At 40.4% G+C, this 22,146-nt stretch overlaps 4 protein-coding genes across 8 annotated transcripts; 2 read left to right on the top strand and 2 right to left on the bottom strand.

Annotated features, from left to right (window-relative positions):
* Positions 1-5,992: 5,992 nt before the first annotated feature.
* Positions 5,993-12,914, bottom strand: LOC129777728 (glutathione S-transferase E14-like). Of its 5 annotated transcripts, none has more exons than XM_055784176.1 (5): positions 12,789-12,914; positions 6,806-6,970; positions 6,548-6,748; positions 6,373-6,489; positions 5,993-6,298 (listed from the first exon to the last, which is right to left on the bottom strand). In XM_055784176.1, exons 2-5 carry the CDS (start codon positions 6,953-6,955, stop codon positions 6,107-6,109), a joined length of 660 nt encoding a protein of 219 aa, XP_055640151.1. In that variant the 5' UTR covers positions 6,956-6,970; positions 12,789-12,914; the 3' UTR covers positions 5,993-6,106. The 5 variants fall into 5 exon arrangements, with proteins under 5 accessions (XP_055640151.1, XP_055640146.1, XP_055640147.1 ...); XM_055784171.1 differs by lacking the exon at positions 12,789-12,914 and adding an exon at positions 7,047-7,287 and having other exon boundaries at positions 6,806-6,987; XM_055784172.1 differs by lacking the exon at positions 12,789-12,914 and adding an exon at positions 7,194-7,217.
* On the top strand, positions 7,045-9,159 carry LOC129777730 (glutathione S-transferase 1-like). Its single transcript, XM_055784178.1, has 3 exons — positions 7,045-7,319; positions 7,371-7,419; positions 7,474-9,159. Exons 1-3 carry the CDS (start codon positions 7,225-7,227, stop codon positions 7,849-7,851), a joined length of 522 nt encoding a protein of 173 aa, XP_055640153.1. The 5' UTR covers positions 7,045-7,224; the 3' UTR covers positions 7,852-9,159.
* Positions 12,915-12,989: 75 nt separating the features above from the next.
* On the bottom strand, positions 12,990-13,984 carry LOC129777729 (glutathione S-transferase 1-like). The gene is made up of 3 exons (XM_055784177.1): positions 13,761-13,984; positions 13,475-13,678; positions 12,990-13,417 (listed from the first exon to the last, which is right to left on the bottom strand). Exons 1-3 carry the CDS (start codon positions 13,902-13,904, stop codon positions 13,091-13,093), a joined length of 675 nt encoding a protein of 224 aa, XP_055640152.1. The 5' UTR covers positions 13,905-13,984; the 3' UTR covers positions 12,990-13,090.
* Positions 13,985-16,227: 2,243 nt separating this feature from the next.
* Positions 16,228-18,985, top strand: LOC129773082 (uncharacterized protein K02A2.6-like). The gene is made up of 2 exons (XM_055776632.1): positions 16,228-16,821; positions 16,874-18,985. The coding sequence occupies exons 1-2, from the start codon at positions 16,228-16,230 to the stop codon at positions 18,983-18,985; spliced, it is 2,706 nt and encodes a 901-aa protein (XP_055632607.1).
* The last annotated feature ends 3,161 nt before the right edge of the window (positions 18,986-22,146 follow it).

Below are 22,146 nucleotides of genomic sequence, written 5' to 3'. Positions count from 1 at the left end.
TTCCGATTAAGGAAAGGTCCCTTTTGAGTCGTCCCGACATTTTGTTGTATTTGTTGTATTCTGCCCATAGAACAATGCTATGATAAGAAAAAGTTTAGGAATTCGTTTTAACGAATTCATATCAAAACAATAATGTTGTGTGGGACGAAGTTAGCCGGGTCAGCTAGTATATATACAGCCATTCCATGTCAAATCGATAAAGTGGTTCTCAATGGGAAACATGATTTTTCGGACCACCGGTTAACTTTGAAAAACTATATCTCAAAAATGAAAAAATACTGTCTCTGAAACCGAAATATGTCATGTAAAACATCCTCAGCTTTCTAGAAAAATATGAAAAAATATAGAACCCTCTAGTCCAAAGCCACGAAAACAGTAAAAAACAACTACAATCGATCATTACGAAAATAAAATCCATTTTTTTGCGAGTTCAATATTTTTTTAATAAAGAGCTAGCTAATTGGCTTCAATTAGATGTGTCGATAATCGGTTCAGTGGGGAAAAACAAAAGATTTTTCGGACCACCCTAAAATGGAAATGGTCATCCTAACGAAAAAATTAAAAAATACGGGTCTAATATTTTGCGATAAAGAACAAAACTACCACTTTTCATCATAATCTGAGAACCACTATATCGATTTGACATGGAATGGCTGTATATATGCAAAATACACATATACAAAGTATACAAGAATATACAAAAAACAATCTTACGTGCATTGCGATGTACAAAGTATTAATGAATCTGTGAGAATCAACGTTAAGAGACATTTCTACAGATCCGTAACTTTAACAGACATTTCCACATTTTTAACAGACTTTCACATATTTTTACAGATATTTTTTTAAAAATCATCTGGCAACTCTTCGTTCCACTTTTCATCGAATGTTTTCAAAACGCAGGAGTAAACATTTACGTGACTGTGACTTCGTTTGTTTTTATTTCGTTCGGAAAAATATTATATCTGGGAAAGTGGACATTAAAAATGCGTTACTCAGTGAAGGCTGCCTGAATACGAGTGAAACGTTTTTACAAACGCGTTCAGAAACGTTTTTACAGACGCGCTGGGTCGATTTTTGCGGAGATGACAAACTAGTTCCGAATAATGGTTCCCGTATCTGTGGAGTAAGTACGATATTTGAATTATTGAAAACCAAAAGTGTAGCAAACCTTTCATACATATTTTCAGGATTATTTTGATACAAATACATCGTTACATTTCAACCGGAAAGGAAACCTCGTGAGAAACCGTAATGCCTTCTCCACTATTAAGCCGGTAGTTGACTCAGAAGATTAAGTCCATCATCAACACGAAGCGCAGATTGCTTCACCGTTACATTAATCACCAGCACTAGCGGATCATAATTACGTGGATTTCATTTGGCCAGCTTCATTAGCAAAGCTGTTTTCACCGACGTTAGAAAAAAAACGTCCCCAAAACATTTCACTATTGATATGTATGTATGTATCAAAACTCGCCAATGTCGAATTTGGCTCCCACATTAAAATCTTGGAGTGAACTAAGCGTTATTCGTAGGTTATGATATTATGTCAAGTTCTGATGCCTTGCAATATGAGATGCTCTTTCAGAAATGCAATGGTCGATTAAACAGTTGACGGAAAAATGTAATTCGTTCATCTTAAAAGTTTAATTATTTTTGCCTTTGATAACAATACCTTTTTTATAGTGTTGATTATCATAAGAAAAATAACACTCCTGATCGTTGGATCTTTTTTGACATTTCAATTGGATCTTTTTTGACAGCCGTTTTGATTCAGTCCGCACTACCTAGGTTCATACCAGCCATACCAGAACTGTCAGTGGGATACCCAATTCATATGAAAACAAAGGGAAAATGTCAGTGGGATACCCGATATGTTGGCTCCTGTCAGTTCAATGGGGGTCCTCTAAAGACGTCACCCGGCTGGTTCATACAAATATTCCCATTGGTAAAGGTGGCCGTACACTGTTTGCCCGGAGGTCAAATATTTGTTATTTTTTGACAGATAAGTTTTGTTTTGATATTTGTACAAACACTATTTTGTTTGCCACTCTTCAATTTTCAACAGTAGTAAACAATATCAAACACCGAACATGGAAAAAATCAACTGAAATATTCAAGGTAACCTAACCATGTACCGACAGGTTCGAAGAACAGTCTGAAAAAATATTTTAGGCATCCAATAATTGAATATTTGCTTGTCGTGTTTTGTGTAGAATATATTTGATCAGTACACGTTGACCAAATTTTATCTGTCAAAAAGAGTCAAATATTTGGCTTCGGTCAAACAGTGTATGAGCACCCTAAGTTTCATCTTAAATTGCAAACAATAGTACAGTACTCGTTTGCTAACAGGGCTGAGAGGGCGACTCAGGAACTTCAAGGAGTTGTTTGATTGCCACTGAAAAAAATTCGTACGCCTAGAAACGTTCTAATTTGTGAGTCATAAAAGGGTTGTTCAAGTACAACTTGAACAACTTTAGGGGAGGTATTGGTAATGTCCACGTGGACACGTTGAACAAATATAAAAAAGGATACATATCTGTATTCAACAGTGTACGAAATCTATTCTGAAATTCCAAGAAATATATCCGTATTTATCCATGAGAGAGTTGATCTGTCTATAGACACTGTCCGTTCGAAAATCCATTTTCTTCATATCCTACAATTTCTTTATTGAAATTTGTGTTCTAGGAGTAAGGTACATGAACTGAGAACAGTTCATTTCGTTTAATTGGTTCTAAAGGATCATGCATTCCGCTAGGACAAAGACGCCACCAGAGCATGTTAGAATGTTATAATACTAAAAATACACAACAATTTCGTATATTCTTAGGTGCGGAATTTCATTCAGCTTTCGATCTACATTTAATTTTGCTTCATTTATTAAGAACATCAAGGTTTTAGGAAAATAAATCACGAGTAACAGATTTATCGATGCTCTTATTCGATAATCAAATCTTGCTTGTAATGCATCGATAATCAAATCGAAAGGGGCGAATAAATCCTTAGAGGGGTGACACCCGATTCAGGGCAAAACATAGGGAAAATGTCAGTGGGGAACTCGATATGTTGGCTTCTGTCAGTTCAATAGGGGTACTATTTGAACGTCACCTACGTGGCAGACACCCAATGTCCTGGAAAAAAGGTAATGGTGATGGTGGTTTTTCGAGCGACATAGCATGCGCTGTCATAACTATTTCTCAAATAGTGACGTCAGTTACGGATGAATCACGAAATAACCCGTATTTTCTACACTTGATGGTTAAATCCTTGGTCTGCCACGAATCTAACAGGGCCTACCGATGACTCGCCTTCATCTCATCCACACCGAAGGAAACAATCTCATTCGTGTAATCTGAACAAATGAATCGTACAAGTTTCCCCAAAACGTGCGGTCCCAGGCGTATGTCTTACAAATTTCTCTTCGGTCCTTAATGTGTTAAAATCCAATGATCAACAATTTGCTACTGAAAGCAGAATTTCTCATAAGATGAGCAAACCAGACGAAAGTCCTTCCGGACCTGGGCCAATGATGGTAGAGGGAATGTTGTGGTGCATTGGACATTTTCATCGGGAATTACAAGAACGGTCAAAATCGTCTAAAGACAGTGTTTGCCATATGATCTACTCATTGAAAAAATCGATTTCGTTCGTTCAAATATGATCTTTCAGGAAACATTTCCCCCAGCGGTATTCTATTATTGTTATGTGCTGCAAATCACGACACAAAAGAGAACGAGACAACTCTGCATCGGCTCGCACTTCATTGCACACCAGCATGCAAGCAAAGCTATCATATACGCTTTCAGTGCAGAAAGCTTATTTTCTTCTTTGCCTCTAACATATGCATACCGACCTCTCCATGCATCATGAAACAGCAGGATCATACGGACAACGCAAAGCGAAAGATTCATATTCAGCTAATGTAGCAGATCCTGATTTTTAAGTCTCAGAGAGTGCAAACTATATGATTATTTAGCTCGATAGAGGCTAAGGGAAGGGTAGTCAGATTATATTTTCCATTTTTAACGCCTCTATCCCTTGAAATTTGTATATTCATATAGACCGCATAGTTTTACTAGCAACACCGCTCCAGTGAGAAGCAAAAACTCTCGCGTTTTATCTCTTTTCCCATTCGCTGCTCTCCGCAAATGGTGACGTAATGATGACGTAATTTTTCTTGTATCATTTATTGCTTTACACTTGTCTGTGCAGTAGGTTTCGCTATAGTAAAATGAGACGATATATGTGGTTCGAACTTGTATGCAGGCTTCGAAAATGGTATGCGATGTTTGATACAGATCGGATATGCAATCAACAGTCTTCGTTCCTCTCTTAGTTCAATCACTAAATCTTACAAAAGTGATTGCTGACATTCATACAAGTATCTGAATGATCCTCTCATATTTGGTTATATGTTCGTGAGAGTTTACTTGCATGACACATTGTGTATCATTTGATTTTGATCGAAATCCAAACACTGTCTAAAGAAGAAGCCAACATTTTTAAAGCACTTCAAGCTCGACACATGTCATGATTACCTGACAGCGATTTGACAAACTGTGCATTGTGAAAAGTGCCATTAATGGAGAGCACTTGTACAATGTTAGTGTTGGTCTCAGCTCCCACATTATCCCATTTATTTGAGTCACATTTCGACATCCAAATAAGCCTACTGTCGGTCCCAGTGACCATGGCGTGTGAATTTAGTGGTTTTTTGTTCGTCCTAACCTGTCCTAACTAATATTAGTCTAGGGAGAAAGTAATGCATTATTTTTGAGTGAAATTAAAACCTTTTTTTAATATGCTTCTTATTATTCGATTTGGGTTGTAAACCGTTTTGTTGTAAAATTTGTTGTCATTCTAAAGGTAACTTCATAATACCTCTCTCATGAAGTCTTGATCCTTATTGGCGAAAAACTCTAGAAATCGATTTTCACAGTCTTCTCTTGGTCCCAATTTCTTATCACTCATGAAATTTTGCAATGCGATTAAAAGGTGGTAATCGCTTGGTGCCAGGTCCGCCACGCCACTGCATCGAGCATAGTTGCTTAACTGTTTTGCCATGGCTGCTGAAAATCAACTGATAAGGGCGTCGAAGCATTGTTCTAAAAGATTTAAGGGGGTATACTAGTGTAGAGACACGAATTTCGTACGTTTTTTCGAGCTCCGTAAAAATAAAACAAAGAATATTTTTATTATCGATTATATAATTATTTATTCATTTATCTTTTATTAATGAAACAAAAATTGAGCGGAGGAAAAATATTCATAACTAAAATAGTTACAAGTTGACGAAACGAGCGGATTAAAAAAAATTGTGCCATGGTGTGGATTTCAGTCCTTCTGGTTATTTGAAAAATTAAAAAAAAAATTGAACAGACTCTGAATCAGTAAAGTTGCCACTATCGCATGAACCTCGGACAAGTCAGAAACATCTGCGGTATAAAACGTCTTTTCTTATGTTTCCCGATTTTTTAAAAATAGTAGAACTTGAAAATATCATTTGTGATTCATGCGATAGAGAGATGCATGCAGATTGTATTCATATAAATTCTACATGAATCGGTTCAGTAGAACTTAACATATCGTGTACGCCAGTTTAAAAAAAAACTACTTTCGAGAAAAACGCGTTTGAAGTTCATTGTTATGGCCATACCAGGTTAGATACCGCATCACTAAAAAGGCTCTTACTCGGTAGATAATAGAATTTCCGATAAGTCCTTTTTAGGATATATTCTTGAATGCCTAAAGTTCAGCATGATTTGATTTTTTTCCAAATTTCCAGACTAGAATACTGCCTTAATAAACGTATTTAAGTGATGTAAGATATAACATGTTTACAGGAATTCACAGTAGTCTTGGTTTTCCATGGAACCTGAATGGATGGTTAGCTAATAAGTATCAGTAAATACTTCTGTGATGATTACTGAAGATTCGAGGATGAGCTTCTGTTTTATAGAGAAGCTGAGCTACTTTTTTCATTATTTTCCTTCTTTATTGCATCAAATTACATTATTTTCCTATATTTGAAACATTCCTATATTTGAAACATGAAATATTACAAGTTTTCTGAACATGGTATTCTACAGTGGTTGCACTATAACTTCAATAGCGTAACTAGTTTTTCTCTTAATTTATTCAATCCCACTTGATTTGCCTCATGATAGTAAGGCAACTGTTTCAATGAACCGCTCCACGCCTCCACTTTTGGCCAACGTCCACCCGCAAGGGGACAAATAATCTCAAGCGTGCTCAGTGTGGCAATGTTTGAAAGATCTGCAACCGTGAGCTGCAAGTAAAATCATGCATAAATGAATTTAACTGAGATGTAAGCTATGATTAAGATGAAAAATATTAACGCACTTCGTCACATGCGATGAATTTGGTTTTCCCCAAGTATACTTCCAAGTAATCGAGAGCCTCTCTGATAGGGTCCAGGTGACCTGAAACGTCCGTTATTTCACCATGGAAAATTTTACGCTAAAAAAAATATTACGATGTTCTATTATGCACTGATTTTCCTGACTACGCTTGTTACCATAATTTCTGAATCTCTCCTGAAAAGTACGGAATTATTGAAGCACAGACGATTCATTACGCTGGCCCGCCTTCGGGGATCTTCCAGCGAAAACTTACTGTCCCTGCCGTAAACATCACACAGGTACATTAAAATTGCGTGACTGTCCGTAATGACTAGATCATCGTGTACCAGAACTGGCACGGTGTGCAAGGGGTTTATCTGCCGGGAAAAAAAATATTTCTTCATTGTCATATGTGGGTTGCCCTATTTGCTTACTTCTCTAAACTCTTTCTGTAGGTGAGCTCCAGCGAACAGTTCAATCCAGTTTAAATCCACTTTATCCTTGATGTCCAATGCAGCCACTGTCAGGAGAACGCTTCTAACGGGCGGACTAACATCGTCGTAATACAAGATGGGCTTCGACATTTTGAGGAAATTTTTCTGGAATAAAAGAAAAACTAACATTTAATAAGAGTATGTGTGCAAGTTTTTCCTTTCATTTTTTTTCCCTTATTACCTTCAACAGATATGACCATCAAATGACTATCATTTGCTATTTAAATTGATTGAATAATTATCGTCACTATGACGAAGCACTTTGATTTTAGTAGGTAGTATAACAAAGTCTGGAATCAGTGCAACAAGCGTCAGTTACCTTACCCACCGTTTCGAGACTCGTACGCAACTGATCGAACATGGAAAAGATCAAATTCTACAGCAACTTGCTGAGCCCACCGGGTAGGACGGTTCAACTAACCGCGTGCGCGATTGGCCTTGATCTTGAATTTCAGTAAGTTATATACGTTGGGAAGTAATCGATACTTATTTTGTAATTTTTCAGCTCAGTGGATGTCTTGAATAACGAGCACTTGTCGGAGGAGTTTATCAAGGTTCTAAATTACAACGTATTGTTAACCACAACTAAAGCTACTCGCATTTTCTAGATGAACCCACAGCACACGATACCTGTGATCAACGACAACGGCAGGGTCTTTTACGATAGTCATGCGATTGCCATTTATCTCATTTCGAAATATGCACCCAAGAACAGCCTTTATCCGCAGGATTTGATAAAACAAGCAAAAATCAATGCAATTTTGCACTTTGAGTCAGGAGTTTTGTTCGCAAGGCTGCGTTTCCTTATTGACAAGGTTAGAGAAGCTACCGACATGTCACAGGTCCCCCAAGATCGGATAGATTATGTCCTGAACGCGCTGAGCCTTTTAGAGGCTTTACTAGTCGACAAATATTTGGCAGGAAACGAGATGACTATTGCAGATATAAGCTGTTCAACAAATATCAAATTGCTAGGTAAAACATGAACCGTGTAAAAGAAGTGTAAGTATGAGTTGTGGTACGGACAACCGTGATCGTTTCGAAATTGTGTTTTGAGGATTCAGCTACATTGGAGGCAAATCTATAAACCTAGCGAGATGTGTTATGATCGGTTTGTGTCATGCAATCCGGTCTCAACAAGATAAGATGAGAACAGCTATATAAAAATCACTTTAAGGATGAAGAACATAAATTATAAAATTACTACCAAACGTGTATTGAAATTAAGCAATAATGAACAGACCAGCCAAAAACGCACAATGCTGAAAGCATTTAATAAATATTGCACATAGCCCGCTTATGATAAGAGAATTGATCTTCCAGAAGTATTATGTGAGCAATAAGTAAAAACTTTCGTTTATTCGTCACATAAAGTAGCAAAAATTATGAACAGAAAAACGATACAAAAACTTACTAAATTTGATAACCGCATCAAGCAATTTGAATCGAAATAATGTTCACAAAGACGCGCTGTTGATCTTCAATTTCAACCACCAATGAACTTAGCGACGGATGAATTCGAACTGATCGTGTTTCGAAAACACACTGCTTCCATCCCCAGTGTCCATTCCTTACTGATACAGCTGTATTGGTTGTCCTAATTATGTAAAGGAATTCAGAATCAACACAAACACAGTTTATGTCGGTTTCGCTTGGCGTTATCCTTTCGTTGAGTGTATTGCAAGCACTTTCGTTCGTTTCAAGGTAGCTTGTAGAGCCGCTTAACCCAAGCGATCAGTTCTTGTTTTTTGTTTGGGGAAACAATATGTTTCAAAGCATTGCTGATAGCGCAGCTCATATCCGCTAGCGTTTATTTTGTCCCAATTGTCGTTCAGCAAACGCTTTTGCTCTAGGAGATTCATGCGGATCCTTTACGCAAATTCAAAAGATGGCTAACATCTAATATTTGAATAACAACTTATACATTCTCAAGCGTCTGCTCCCAGCAAACAGAAACAGATAGCGGCCACAACTTCATTTCAATACAAGTTTCCCATTGGTGGCCACATAATTTTTTTATTGTTGTCTTGAATTTGACTGTCTCATATTTGTGGACGATTAACGGAATTCGCTGGTTGTTACTCAACAGATATATTTGCATTGTCAGGAATGATAAGGTATAATTCGAGATACAAAAAAATTTTTAGAGGGTTGAGTCAAAACCACGACCGCATTGTTGAAGTAGGACTACGAAATTATTTTATTCAATTCGCTTGTTCACCACTTTCGATATTATACTTTAAATAGAATTGTTGTTGGTTCTGAAAAAGGACGATGGTTTGCGTGAATTCATAGAATAAACTGAGATGAGATGATTAACGATTCATTATTTCCTTTTTAAGAATAATACACAGAGTGGAGATGCATTGAGCATGCATCGGAAGTTATAATAGTAACAACTATCGCGGCGATATATTCCCTCGTCTCGTCGCACCGTGTTAGCCACATTAGCACTGGAAAGGAAAAATGTGATATTGTTCCACACAGAGCTGCAATTTGTCACAGTCACTGCATATATTTGGGCTACTATGACGACCATTGCAACACTACCACCAAACGACGCGCAACAAAATATAAACCGACAAAACAAATTCCTCACTCTTTGATGCTAGATAGTTTGTCAGATTGTTTTGACCATCAAAGAATGTTGCAAGTCAGCGCACTTTGATCGTCAAGACAAGAAATACCATGTCACCTGATATAATGGAGGTTTACACGTTTACCAGGATGCATTTGTTCACGTTGCTACCTGAATACCATTCTTATATAAAATGCTAAAACTTCCAGGAGGACAAATGATATAACTGAGTCTAAACGGACTTTCAAATGCGTGATTTTCGATGTCAGGCAGAAATTTTAACGAAAAGAGAAATTTCTTCATTATTTCAGCATGTGGAGATTGTTCAAGTTTTGGTCAATTATATATTCCGTTGCCTAAATGGTTTGCAATCGCTCACACGTTATCGCGTGTTCACCATAGTATTTACGTCAGTAAATACAAGAAGCAACAACCGGAATGAAAACCGAAGCTTTGCTCGATGAAAATAAAATGCAATCTGCGACAATCATCAACTCATTATGGACAATTTTACCGCCTACTTGATCGGTCAAAGCGTATTGACAAAACTCAGTAACAGGCAAATTGTTGCATCGTACTCTGTCAGTCACCATTCGACCGAGAATTTTGTCAGTAGGAAGTGACTAACGTGCCTCGTCAGTTGTCAGTGACATTGATGAAAAAATGCAACTCTGGTTCCACATCGTTGCATATGTATCATCCTTTTGATAGCACAGGTAGGAACCCACAAATGGCCACAACAATATTATGGGAAAATGGGAATGCTTCTAATTTTTTTAAATCAAACCTTTTACGGATTAGAGAATCATAATGTATAGCACATCAAACAAATTTTAAAGAAACCCGATCTTATGATCAATTGATTGCATACACACTCATCAACACTCATACGTAGGCAAAATGGTTGTTCACCCTTACTGAAAGACATAATCCTGCGTCAAAGGTCGCATGTTTCACTCGGAAATTCTATTAGCCTGAATTGGACTCTGATTTAGTTGACCATCTTTCTTGTTCGACATTTGTGAGTTACTCTGAGGTGGCTCGCACACCGGAGCAATGAGCAACTAGCAACATGAAATAAGTGCGATTCACATACAACATACACGTCACGTTCACGTCCCGTCACGTCACGACACGTCAATGATTCTACCATGCAATTCTCATGAAAACATTCACATACACCAGCAACGTAACGACCCGTCAGCATACGTTCAACGAAAACGACCGGCAGGGTTTGTAGAAAAGAATAATTGACGGAGACGGACGGCTCGTTTGGTTTTTGTCTGGGCTTTGTGTCTCGGCTTTTGTTTTGATTTGGTTATACAGTAATTTACATCAACATCGACATTAAGCTAATTGAACAGAACTGTGATGCAACACATTTAATTAGACATTTTTACCTCTAGTTGGACATTTTTGTAAACATTGAGTTCGGGGCCCAAATTATGGCCCCACATTGAAAGTCGCCACCAGTCGCAAATGTCCAATTACTGGTCAAAACCGACTTCAATGCGACACTGAGTGGTGCCTCAGCATATCGCTTTATAAGTAACTTACTGTACTTTTTATGCGAACATATCTCTTAGCTCAAAATTTCGGAGTGAAAATTATTCGCGACTAGTTGAAAGAATTATTCTATTTATTATTATTATTGCATAAGTGTCGGACTACGGGGTTTAAGCATATAAATAATTGAATTCAATGATTCTCATTGAATTTTTCAAAATTTAGAACTGATTCTAGGCATGCTGATTTGAAAGAGGGCATTGCATTCGTTTGGCATTTTACGTGACGCTGCTGGTGGAAGCATTGACTGCATGTGTGAATTGGTGGAGACGTTGACGGAACGTAGACGTTCTTCTCCGTAACGTGCTATGTGAATCGCACAATAAGCAGTATTATCGCCAATGGATTTCTTCATTTAACTTTTGTTGATCTTGCACACCGAAGCAATACGATATCGCTATAGCCTTTGTAGAGCAACATTTATCGCTAGCAACACGACGTGTCGGTTGAAAAGCAACTTACCGCCTATAATTAAACAAGTTTCTACCATCAAACAGAATGTTTACAAAGTGTCAGAATTTTTTTATTGTTTTGGTATGCGAAATTCAACAAAATATGATGCCTGTTGCATACAGGGGTTAGACATCAATTGAATATAGGCTACCCAAAATCAAAATCAATATGGCGTCATTTGTTTACCAACATATCATTTGCGAAGATTGAAATCGTTGAAATCGCGGATATAGTATGCTTTATTTCTAACTGCATGAGCGATTTTCATATTTCGGTTTCACATGGAGGTGTTCACATTTAACATGGAGTTTAAAGTTAGCCACTATTCACTATATAACCGGACCAAGTTGTAGACAACAGTAATTGACAGAACCAAAATGTCAGTGAACCGCAGCAATATTGGGTACACTGGCAATATAAGGGATTTGGCGTTTTAGTCATACCCCTGGTTGCATATTGCTTATTGCTGGTTGTTATTTACTTATTGCTTCGGTGTGCGAGCCGACTAAGAGCATAAGTCTTGGATGAAACGTGCCGTACCGGATAGTATAATATTACCCTGACATTGAATAACCATCCCAGCGACGAGCAACGAATTAGAGAAGAATTAAAACGAGGTTTTGTTTCTCACACGATCGGTACTGCTAGTAACTCTTAGCGTGCTACATGAGTCCAAATTGTGTCGCAAGTGGGTTATTCAGTGAATGTTTAATCGGCAAACACTGTTCATACTAATTGAATTTCAAAAAGAAAAATATTTAATCAATTTAATTTGACCAAATTTTGATCGTAACACCCTGGAGAAGAAACAATGATTATTGGCGTAAAACTCAATAATGAAACATGGAAAAATGAGAAATGAAACAAATTATTTTATTTCAACTGGATTTTCGTATCTGAATTTTTCAATACTTTTTTTAGGGAAAAAACAAAAGCATTTTTTCAAGTTAAGACGAGGATGGTGCCTTAGTACCGCTCTATATGCATATTTCTTCTCGCAAAAAAAAAACCAAAATGTAAAGTGATAACATCTGTTTCTCCATTACAAATACAAAACAAGAAGTAACATTCCTCCACGCATTTTGTTTACATTTCCATCCTATTTGAATATGGTTAGTCGTGTTGAGAGACTCCTGCACGACACTGCAATCTAGTCAACGTCAGGCATATTTTATTTCGAAGAACTATGAGTTGAATATTATCGTGATTGTATTTATACATATACATATACATAATCATGCTTGCATTGAATTAAAAGTAACGATTGTTTTCCAAACTAACTAGCAACAGTAAACATAGAAAGAAACATTCTAAAACAAGACTTACTAATCGGGTGATCGGTACGAACAATTTCAAGCGAAATAGAGCTCACAGACACGCGCTCTCGATCTCTTACTTCAACCACCAATGCACTTAGCGATGGATCAGTCCGAACTGATTTTATTTTTCATTTTTGAGCGCGCTCTTCGGTGGTGTAGACATGCAAAGGAATTGTGATTTAGCACCGACACTTTCAAACTAGACATGTATTGGCCAAACACGAAATTTTTTATTGATCATTGCGAGAAGTGTTATGTACTTCAATGCGACAGATTTTCATACAAATTGTAGACTGCAGGTTGGGACAACTACTTGGCTTTTTGACGATTCTCCTGCAGCTTCACGTGGTAAAGGGCAGCCAATTCCTCGGCACCCTCCTGATTGATTGCCTTGTAATACGGCAATTCGGAGAGCCGCTCCACCCACGCCATCAGCTTCGGATATTTGGTCTTATCAATTGGAAAAATAGCATGTATCGATGCAATGCTCGCAACGCAACTCAAATCCGCTAGTGTTAGCTTGTTGCCGACTATGTAATCACTTGTGATCGTGTCGTTCAGCAGCTGGTATGCTTTGTGTAGATAGTCGATTCTGTCCTGGGGAGTTTCCGTCGATCCGTAGTACAGAATTGGCTCCTGGATGAGATTGAAAAATTGAATAAAAGATCAAATGTGAGCGATGTCGTCTCTCACCAGATAGAAACGCAATCTCGCGAAAAGCACACCCGAATCGAAATGAAGGGCTGCGTTGATTTTAGCTCGTGTCACAACATCATTCGGATACAGTTCATCATTTTTTCCATACTTGGTGACTAGGTAAATGATAATTGCATGACTATCGTATACAATCGTCCCGTCCTGGTCAACGATTAGTGGAATCGTGTGCTGAGGGTTCATCTACAACAACAGAGATATCAGCGCGGACGTCGATGATAAGGCATAATTCAAGATTAAACAAGTCAAATTTCACTTGTTCTACCTTAAGGAACTCCGACTTCAAGTGATCTCCAGCTATCAGGTTGATCGGATGTATTTCCAACTCAATGCCCAGTGCCTTTGCAGCCAACTCCACGGAACGCCCTGGAGGACTTAATTTTGCGGTGTACAATACGATCTTGCTCATGTTTGTAGGATGTGCAAGGTAGAAAAAGTGTTCACACGTTGAATGCAATATTCGAACTGATGGCAATTGTGCAAATCAACCAGTATTATTGTACGCTGTTGTACTCAATGCGAGAGAAAATCTCGGGTAAGCTGCAAATCAAGTTGTTCTATTCCGAATATGGAAACTAAAATGAGTATTGCTTGAGTACATGGTTTGTTTGAATAGTGATATAATATATAAGCAACAATATGAGCCGGCCGGCTTACCTACTGGTATATTCCTAGTGATATGGCGTGATTACAGAACATTACTTAACCCACCTATACTTGCGCGCAAAATCAAAACTCGTGTACTCGCGCACAGTGTCACAGACCGTGCATGTAATATTGCTATTGTGTTTTAACCCCTTCCCGTATTATTTAATACGTCACACATCAAGTGATTTCACTACTCTGCTGAGCGTTTTAGCGCCCTATGTTATGCAAGTACACCACGAGTGGGACTCGATGTTGTACGGGAAAGAATTAATAGTCATTTAATTCAGCTTTCTCAGAACAAAATTCTTGAATTTCGGTCCCTGAGACCGAATGGGCGAGTGTAGGAGGGCTAAACTCAGGACGTCCGATTTATTCAGTCTTAATCGAAACGAATATGAAATTATAATTATCTTCTGTTTTACAAATTGCCATACAAATTAAACACAAATTTCTTCATTACTCGAGAATTGATTAAGCAAATGAAACGAAATTTGGCATATGGAGGTTTTAGGGTGCAGTAAATGATTCTATGGTGGTTAGACATGTTGGTATGGGATGAGCGCAATGAATCACCCCTTGTTATCCAGTGTCACAATTGTACTGAAACTAGCAACACTGTATTCTCGATGTATCCATTCCAAAAATTAGAACGCTACGAATTAAACGTGCTTTTTGTTTCCTCTAAGTATCGCGTTGTTTCCCAACAGGTTATGGGCCCAGGTGCTGGAAGAGACAATTGAAGTGTTTTTAGTCGAGAAAATCGGTTTTCCGGAAATTACCACATGTGTCTTTCTGAAGAAAAAGTTTTGTGTTTCGGAGAAAACAAAATGGCTGATCAATCGAAGCTATCTTTTCCCAAGCTCACTAATGGGAATTACGTGTCTTGGAAGTTCCGGATGCAGGCGTTATTGGAACGCGAAGATATCTGGGAAACGGTGGAAAATTTGAAGCCTGAACAGATGGATGAAGGTTATGTTCAGTGGAAGAAAAACGACGCCAAGGCTCGCGCGACGATTGTTTTGGCTATTGATGACAGTCAGCTAAGATTTGTGAAAAAGGCGGAAACCGCGCGTGATATGTGGCAAAATTTAAAGTGTTTTCATGAAAAGGCCACTATCGGAACTCAAGCTATGCTTTTGCACCAGTTATGTTCAATCAATTTGAGCGAAGGGTGTGGCGTGGAAAAACACCTGGAAGAAGTTAAAAATTTATTTGAGTGGCTTGATAGTGCGGGTGTCGAGTTGAGTGAGCAATTGCACGTCATTATGCTATTGAAAAGTTTACCATCCTCATTCAGCAGTTTTGTTACTTCACTGGAGAATCGCCCACAAGATGATCTTACGATGGACTTGGTGGTTGCGAGATTACGTGATGAGTGTCAGAAGCGAAGCGGTACTGGTCGAATCGTGACCAAGGAAGAAAAGGTGCTCAAAGGAGAAGCAAAAGATGTCAAAGATGAGCAGAAAAAGTGTTTCTTTTGCCAAAGTTCGGGAAATTGTCGCAAGTTTCTAGCGATGAAGAAAAGTGAAAGTGATTCTAATAAGAATACGGCCCAGGATCAGCATGGCAAGCAAGCACAAGTGGAACGAGAGCAGCAGCCAAAACCAGTGGTGGCAGACGATTCAGGCTGGGGCGCAGTGCGTTTTATGGCGGGAGATTCTATTCCGGGTGCTTGGGTCATTGACAGCGGTTGTACCTGTCACATGACGAATGGGCGAGAATTTTTCACGGAGTTCAAAAGCGGTGTAATTATTGAAGTGATTCGAAAACAAAATCTGCTGGTTGTTGTTCCATCCCAGCTATTACGAAGCACCTTGATAGTGTTCGTATAAAAATGTTTCTATCCCAGCTATTATGAAGCACCTTGTTAATGTGTTCATATAAAAATGTACAACCAATCGCAGCAACCATTGACTGCGATAGAAGAAAGAAAATTTTGTTTTTCCATGTGTAACGTAATAAGAGAATAGACGTATTAAAAGAACCAGTCTAGTTTTATTTCAACGCATTTGGAAGACATATTAATTGGCGACGAGGATATTTTTCTGGATTCTCAACATCTCCAGAATCGAACCAGAGGAAGGATGGCGACGAACGACGAACTACAAGCAGCAATTCTTCAGATGTCCAAACTTCTCCAACTGTTGGCTGTTCCACAAGCAACGAACCCAGAGCAAGTTCTGGAATCACTTTCAACCAACATCAGCGAGTTCAGTTTCGATCCGGAGAACGGCACCACTTTCGACAAATGGTTTGCCCGTTACTCGGATTTGTTCGAAAGTGACGCACGAAGTCTGGATGATGCAGCAAAGGTTCGGCTCCTGCTCCGGAAGTTGGACACTTCATCACATAGTCGTTACGTGAATTATATCCTTCCGAAGCTACCGAAAGACGTCACGTTTGCCGACACTATCAAGACGCTATCAAAAGTCTTCGGTAGACAGACTTCTGTATTCCACAAGCGCTACCAATGTCTGCAGCTGGTGAAAACTGAGACGGACGACATTATCAGCTATGGAGGCAAGGTCAACAGGGCATGTGAAGAGTTCGAGTTTCAAGACTTGAAAATCGATCAATTCAAGTGCTTGATTTTCGTCTGCGGTCTCAAGGCATCGCGCTATGCGGACGTTCGAGCAAGGCTTCTTTCCCGCATCGAAGGCGAGACGGCAGAATCACCGGTAACTATCCAAACATTGATCGACGAATTTCAACGGCTCGTCAATCTCAAAGTCGGACACTACGATGATCGAACATCCATCAAGTTCGAAAAATTCGGTCCACAGCATTTCGGAGAAGAAACCCGGAAATCAGCAGCGTCTGCCGAAAACGGAAAACAAGTCCATCCCTCGTACTCCCTGCTGGCAGTGTGGTCAGATGCACTACGTTCGAGACTGTCCATTCTCGGATCATGTATGCAGGGTATGCAACCGCACCGGTCACAAAGAAGGCTACTGTGGCTGTATTCAGAAGTCTTCGAGCGGTTCTTCAACTCAACCACGTGAGAAGAAGCAGTTTCATAAGAAGAAGAAGGCTAGTTCCAGATCTCAAGCCAAAGGAATTTTCGTGAACCACATCGCAAACAATACCCGGAAACGCAAATTCGTGGGTATCATCATCAACGGCATCGCTATTTCGCTACAACTGGACTCCGCCAGCGATATCACGGTTATTTCCGAAACAACATGGCAACAACTGGGACAACCGAAGCTGACTCCATCACTGATCGAAGCATCCAACGCATCCGGAGGACCACTTGTCCTCATTGGCGAATTCAATTGTGACGTCACCCTCAACGGCATGGTCAAGCGTGGCCAGTGTTTTGTAACGTCATCGCCGGATCTCAACGTACTGGGAATTGATTGGATCGACATGTTTAATCTGTGGTCGATTCCTTTTGATACACTCTGCAGTCAAGTTGCAGCAGTATCCAGGCTATCCTTTGATGAAATTACAGCACAACTCCAAGCCGACCATCAGGCAGTTTTCAACAACTCGCTAGGGCACTGCAAGAAAACTAAGGTAAAGTTATTCCTCAAACCTAACGCTAAACCTGTTTTCTGTTCAAAGCGACCGGTCCCGTTCAACACGATTTCCCTGGTGGATGCAGAATTGACACGTCTGCAATCGCAAGGAATCATCACGCCAATCGATTTTTCGGAGTGGGCTGCTCCAATCGTTGCAGTACGCAAGCCGAACGGTAAAGTTCGCATCTGTGCAGACTATTCTACCGGACTCAACGAAGTGTTGGAGGCCAACCACTATCCTCTACCCACCCCGGAGGAGATTTTCGCACAGCTCAATGGAAGTGCCGTATTCAGCATTATCGACCTCTCCGACGCATACCTTCAGGTGGAGGTAGACGAAGAATCGAAAAAGCTTCTCACCATAACCACGCACCGAGGCTTATTCCAGTTCAACCGCCTCGCTCCGGGAGTGAAATCAGCGCCTGGAGCATTTCAACGGTTGGTTGACACCATGATTGCTGACATTCCTGGTGTTCGATCGTTTCTTGACGATGTCATCATTTTCGGACCAACCTGGGAAGCACACAAGGCATCACTGAATAAGCTATTGCAACGCCTAGAGGAATATGGGTTACACGTCAAGCTGGAAAAATGTCGTTTTTTTCAAACCGAAATCGGCTATTTGGGACACATCGTCGATCGGAACGGCATCCGTCCAGATCCTGAGAAGCTCCAAGCCATTGCATCTATACCAGCACCCACTAATGTTTCCGAGCTGCGATCGTACCTGGGAGCCATTAATTTCTATGGCAGATTCGTTCGCAACATGCACGAGCTTCGACATCCTTTGGATAAATTATTGAAGAAAGATACAAAGTGGAAATGGGATTCCGATTGTCAGAAATCTTTTTTGCGGTTCAAGCAAGTCCTGCAATCTGATATGTTGTTGACACACTACGATCCAAAACTACCAATCATCGTAGCTGCAGACGCTTCCAGCACTGGTATCGGTGCAGTTATATTTCACGAATTTCCAAACGGTTATCTGAAAGCAATCCAGCATGCATCAAAATCGCTCACCCCAGTGGAGCAAGGTTACGGACAGCCAGAAAAGGAAGCACTTGCGCTTATCTATGGCGTGACAAAATTCCACAAGTATTTGTTGGGTCGTCGATTCACTCTTCTTACGGACCATAAACCACTGGTATCAATTTTTGGTTCGAAGAAAGGTATTCCATTGCATACAGCAAATCGTCTTCAACGGTGGGCGCTGATACTTCTCAACTATGATTTCGATATCCGTTACGTATCAACCAACGAGTTCGGGTGCGCCGACATTGCTTGGAACGATCGATCAGTCTGGACAGCTCCAGACTGATCGATCGTTCCAAGCAACCAGAGGAGGATTACGTTGTGGCAACTATTTCTCTAGAAGACATGGCGAGTATCATCCACGACACTATCAACCAAGTACCTGTTTCGTTCGCAGCCATTCAAAGAGCGATGAAGACAGATACAGTTCTACAGTCGGTGCTGACATTCGTCCATGAGGGCTGGCCAAAAGATGGACGATCAATCACAGATCCAGAAGTTCGTCCCTACTTCAATAGACGGGAATCCCTTACTCATTTTGATGGCTGTATATTGTTTCATGACAGAGTTGTCGTGCCAAGTAAGTTCCGAAAGCAAATCCTGAAGCAGTTTCATCGCGGACATCCAGGCATGGTTCGCATGAAGTCCATTGCTCGCAGTTTCGTTTACTGGCCGGGAATCGACAATGACATCGAAGATCACGTCCGGCGCTGCACTCCATGCTGCACCACTGGAAAAGCACCAGTCAAAACAGCTCCGGAATCGTGGCCCATTCCAGACAAGCCGTGGTCACGCATCCATATTGACTACGCTGGACCTGTGGATGGCGTATTTTTCCTGGTTACAGTTGACCCGTACACCAAATGGCCTGAAGTGTACGCAACAAAAACCACAACGACCAGAACAACAACGAAACTACTTTCCCAATCTTTCGCAATGTTCGGAGTACCAGAAACCATCGTCTCGGATAATGGTACTCAATTCACCAGTTAAGAGTTCCAGACATTCTGTGAGCAACTGGGCATCCGTCACGTCCGTACGGCACCGTACCATCCTCAGTCAAATGGATTAGCAGAACGGTTTGTGGACACTCTGAAGCGCACTCTTCGGAAAATTCGATCGGGGGGAGAGACATTGCAGGAAGCATTACAAACGTTTTTGCACGTTTACCGATCGACACCAACACCTGACCTCGGTGACAAATCTCCAGCGGAAATGATATTCGGACGACCGATTCGTACAGTATCATCATTATTACTTCCAACCAAGCATTCCAGTACAGCACCACAATCAAAAGCAGGAAGACAAAACGATCGTTTGAACAGGGAACACGGACCAGTTTCGAGACAGTTCGTACCTGGTGATTTCGTTTATGCTCAAGTCCATATAGGCAATTCTTGGCAATGGCAAGCTGCCACAATTATCGAGCGTATCGGGAGAGTGAACTACAACGTCTTTCTTTCGGATCGTCAGCGGCTCATACGTTCACACACCAATCAACTGAAGCGGCGTGCGGTCGAGTCTGTTCCTGATTCCAATTCGAGCCAAGATTCAAGCGCATTATCGGTATTCTTCGACGGATTTGGCCTAGACGTCTCAACAGCGGTTCCAGCTTTAGCAACCAGGCCAGTACTTGAAGAAGTAGACCTGTCCCATCAAGAGGTCAGAACTGATGATTCCGAGTACTATTCGGAAGACAGCGATGAAGATCCACTACAGACACGGTTGCGACTACGGTAAGGGAGCGACGACAGATCCGGTTGCCAGTTCGATTTGAGCCGTACTGGATGGCTTAAGAGGGGAGATGTTCCATCCCAGCTATTACGAAGCACCTTGATAGTGTTCGTATAAAAATGTTTCTATCCCAGCTATTATGAAGCACCTTGTTAATGTGTTCATATAAAAATGTACAACCAATCGCAGCAACCATTGACTGCGATAGAAGAAAGAAAATTTTGTTTTTCCATGTGTAACGTAATAAGAGAATAGACGTATTAAAAGAACCAGTCTAGTTTTATTTCAACGCATTTGGAAGACATATTAGTTGTGGCAGTGGTATTGTCATGGATGTTAATGGCAATGGTCAGCGTGTTGCGATTACATGTGCTGTACCTTCCCGCTTTAGAAGGAGGTTTAATCTCGGTGCGCAAGTTAGCATCGAAAGGATTTACCGTTGTGTTTAACGAGAATAGTTGTGAGACAAAGAGTTCTGATAAGAATGTTTTGGCAGTCGGTGAATTAATTGGATTCCAGTATAAGCTCAAAATGGCGGAACAGTGTATGGTGGTTAGCAATAATGGAAACCAAACGGACCGGTGTCAGCATACGTGGCACCGCCGATTCGGTCATCGCATGCAGTTGAAAAAGCTGGTTAGCGGTTTGGATGTAGAAGATTGCGGTGAGCGCATCGTAGCGAAACCATTCCCCTCGCTAACGGAACGGAGGTCGAAGAAGCCCATGGATCTCACACACACAGACTTGTGTGGTCCTATGGAGAATCCGACTCCAAGCGGTAACAGGTATTTTATTACCCTTATCGATGATTTTACTCGTTATTGTGCAGTTTTTCTCCTAAAATCAAAGAAGCCGAGCAGAGAATTAGAGAATATGTCCGCTGGACTGACATGTTCGGGAGAAAGCTGCTGGTGATCCGGTCGGATGGAGGCGGCGAATACATCGGAGAAAGCTTGTAGCATTTTTACAGAGACGAAGGGATCCAATCGCAGTTTTCCGCTCCCTACTCTCCGCAGCAAAACGGAGTATCAGAACGAAAGAACAGGTCACTGCAGGAGATGGCCAACTGTATGCTGCAAGACGCGGGTCTCCCAAAGTGCTACTGGGGTGAGGCGATTCTGACAGCCAATTATATTCAGAACCGGATGCCAACTAAATCAGTTGAGAAGACTCCCTACGAATTGTGGACAGGTACGCCACCAGATTTGATGGATATGAAGATATTCGGATGCGAGGTTTACGTCCATATCCCCGATTCTAAATGGAAGAAATCTAGAGCAACATGTCAAAAGGGTCTATCTTCTTTGATCGTTTCTCTTCATCGACTTTCTCTTTCGATATCCACGGCCTTTCAGACTGATTTTTCTCTAGTTTTACCATATAGTTTGATAAACGAGGTTCCCTTTCACACTCCTTATCGTAGAACACATCAGGAAATGCTTTTACCGCTGAGTTATTAATGAAAGAGAATGTAGATGAAGAGAATCGATCAAAGAAGATAGGCCCTTTTGACATGTTGCTCTAGAAATTTGAACACAAAGCAAAGAAATTGATATTCGTCGGTTACTCAAGTCATCATAAAAACTATCGTTTTCTCGATCGTGCTACAAACCGGGTTGTCATCAGTCGTGATATAAAGTTTCTGGAGCTCGGTAACAGTTCTGAGCAGCAGGAGGAGCTACAGATGGAAGCGGAAACACCTGTCACGCAGGA

This window comes from Toxorhynchites rutilus, chromosome 3 (assembly GCF_029784135.1).
Source record: "Toxorhynchites rutilus septentrionalis strain SRP chromosome 3, ASM2978413v1, whole genome shotgun sequence".
Lineage (NCBI taxonomy): Eukaryota > Metazoa > Arthropoda > Insecta > Diptera > Culicidae > Toxorhynchites > Toxorhynchites rutilus.
This window is presented reverse-complemented; position numbering and strand designations above follow the sequence as displayed.

Excerpts from the sequence above, each read along its gene's own strand:
- LOC129777728 (XM_055784171.1), bottom strand. Across the intron at positions 6,490-6,547 it reads GGAGAGATTCAGAAATTATG|CGTAAAATTTTCCATGGTGA; the intron begins GTAACAAGCGTA and ends TATTTTTTTTAG. Across the intron at positions 6,299-6,372 it reads AATTCATCGCATGTGACGAA|CTCACGGTTGCAGATCTTTC; the intron begins GTGCGTTAATAT and ends TTTTACTTGCAG.
- LOC129777730 (XM_055784178.1), top strand. The coding sequence starts at position 7,225 with ATGGAAAAGATCAAATTCTACAGCAACTTGCTGAGCCCACCGGGTAGG. Across the intron at positions 7,320-7,370 it reads GGCCTTGATCTTGAATTTCA|CTCAGTGGATGTCTTGAATA; the intron begins GTAAGTTATATA and ends GTAATTTTTCAG. Across the intron at positions 7,420-7,473 it reads TGTCGGAGGAGTTTATCAAG|ATGAACCCACAGCACACGAT; the intron begins GTTCTAAATTAC and ends CGCATTTTCTAG.
- LOC129777729 (XM_055784177.1), bottom strand. The coding sequence starts at position 13,904 with ATGAGCAAGATCGTATTGTACACCGCAAAATTAAGTCCTCCAGGGCGT. Across the intron at positions 13,679-13,760 it reads TGAAGTCGGAGTTCCTTAAG|ATGAACCCTCAGCACACGAT; the intron begins GTAGAACAAGTG and ends CTGTTGTTGTAG. Across the intron at positions 13,418-13,474 it reads CGAGATTGCGTTTCTATCTG|GAGCCAATTCTGTACTACGG; the intron begins GTGAGAGACGAC and ends AATCTCATCCAG.
- LOC129773082 (XM_055776632.1), top strand. The coding sequence starts at position 16,228 with ATGGCGACGAACGACGAACTACAAGCAGCAATTCTTCAGATGTCCAAA. Across the intron at positions 16,822-16,873 it reads GCGAGACGGCAGAATCACCG|TCGGACACTACGATGATCGA; the intron begins GTAACTATCCAA and ends TCAATCTCAAAG.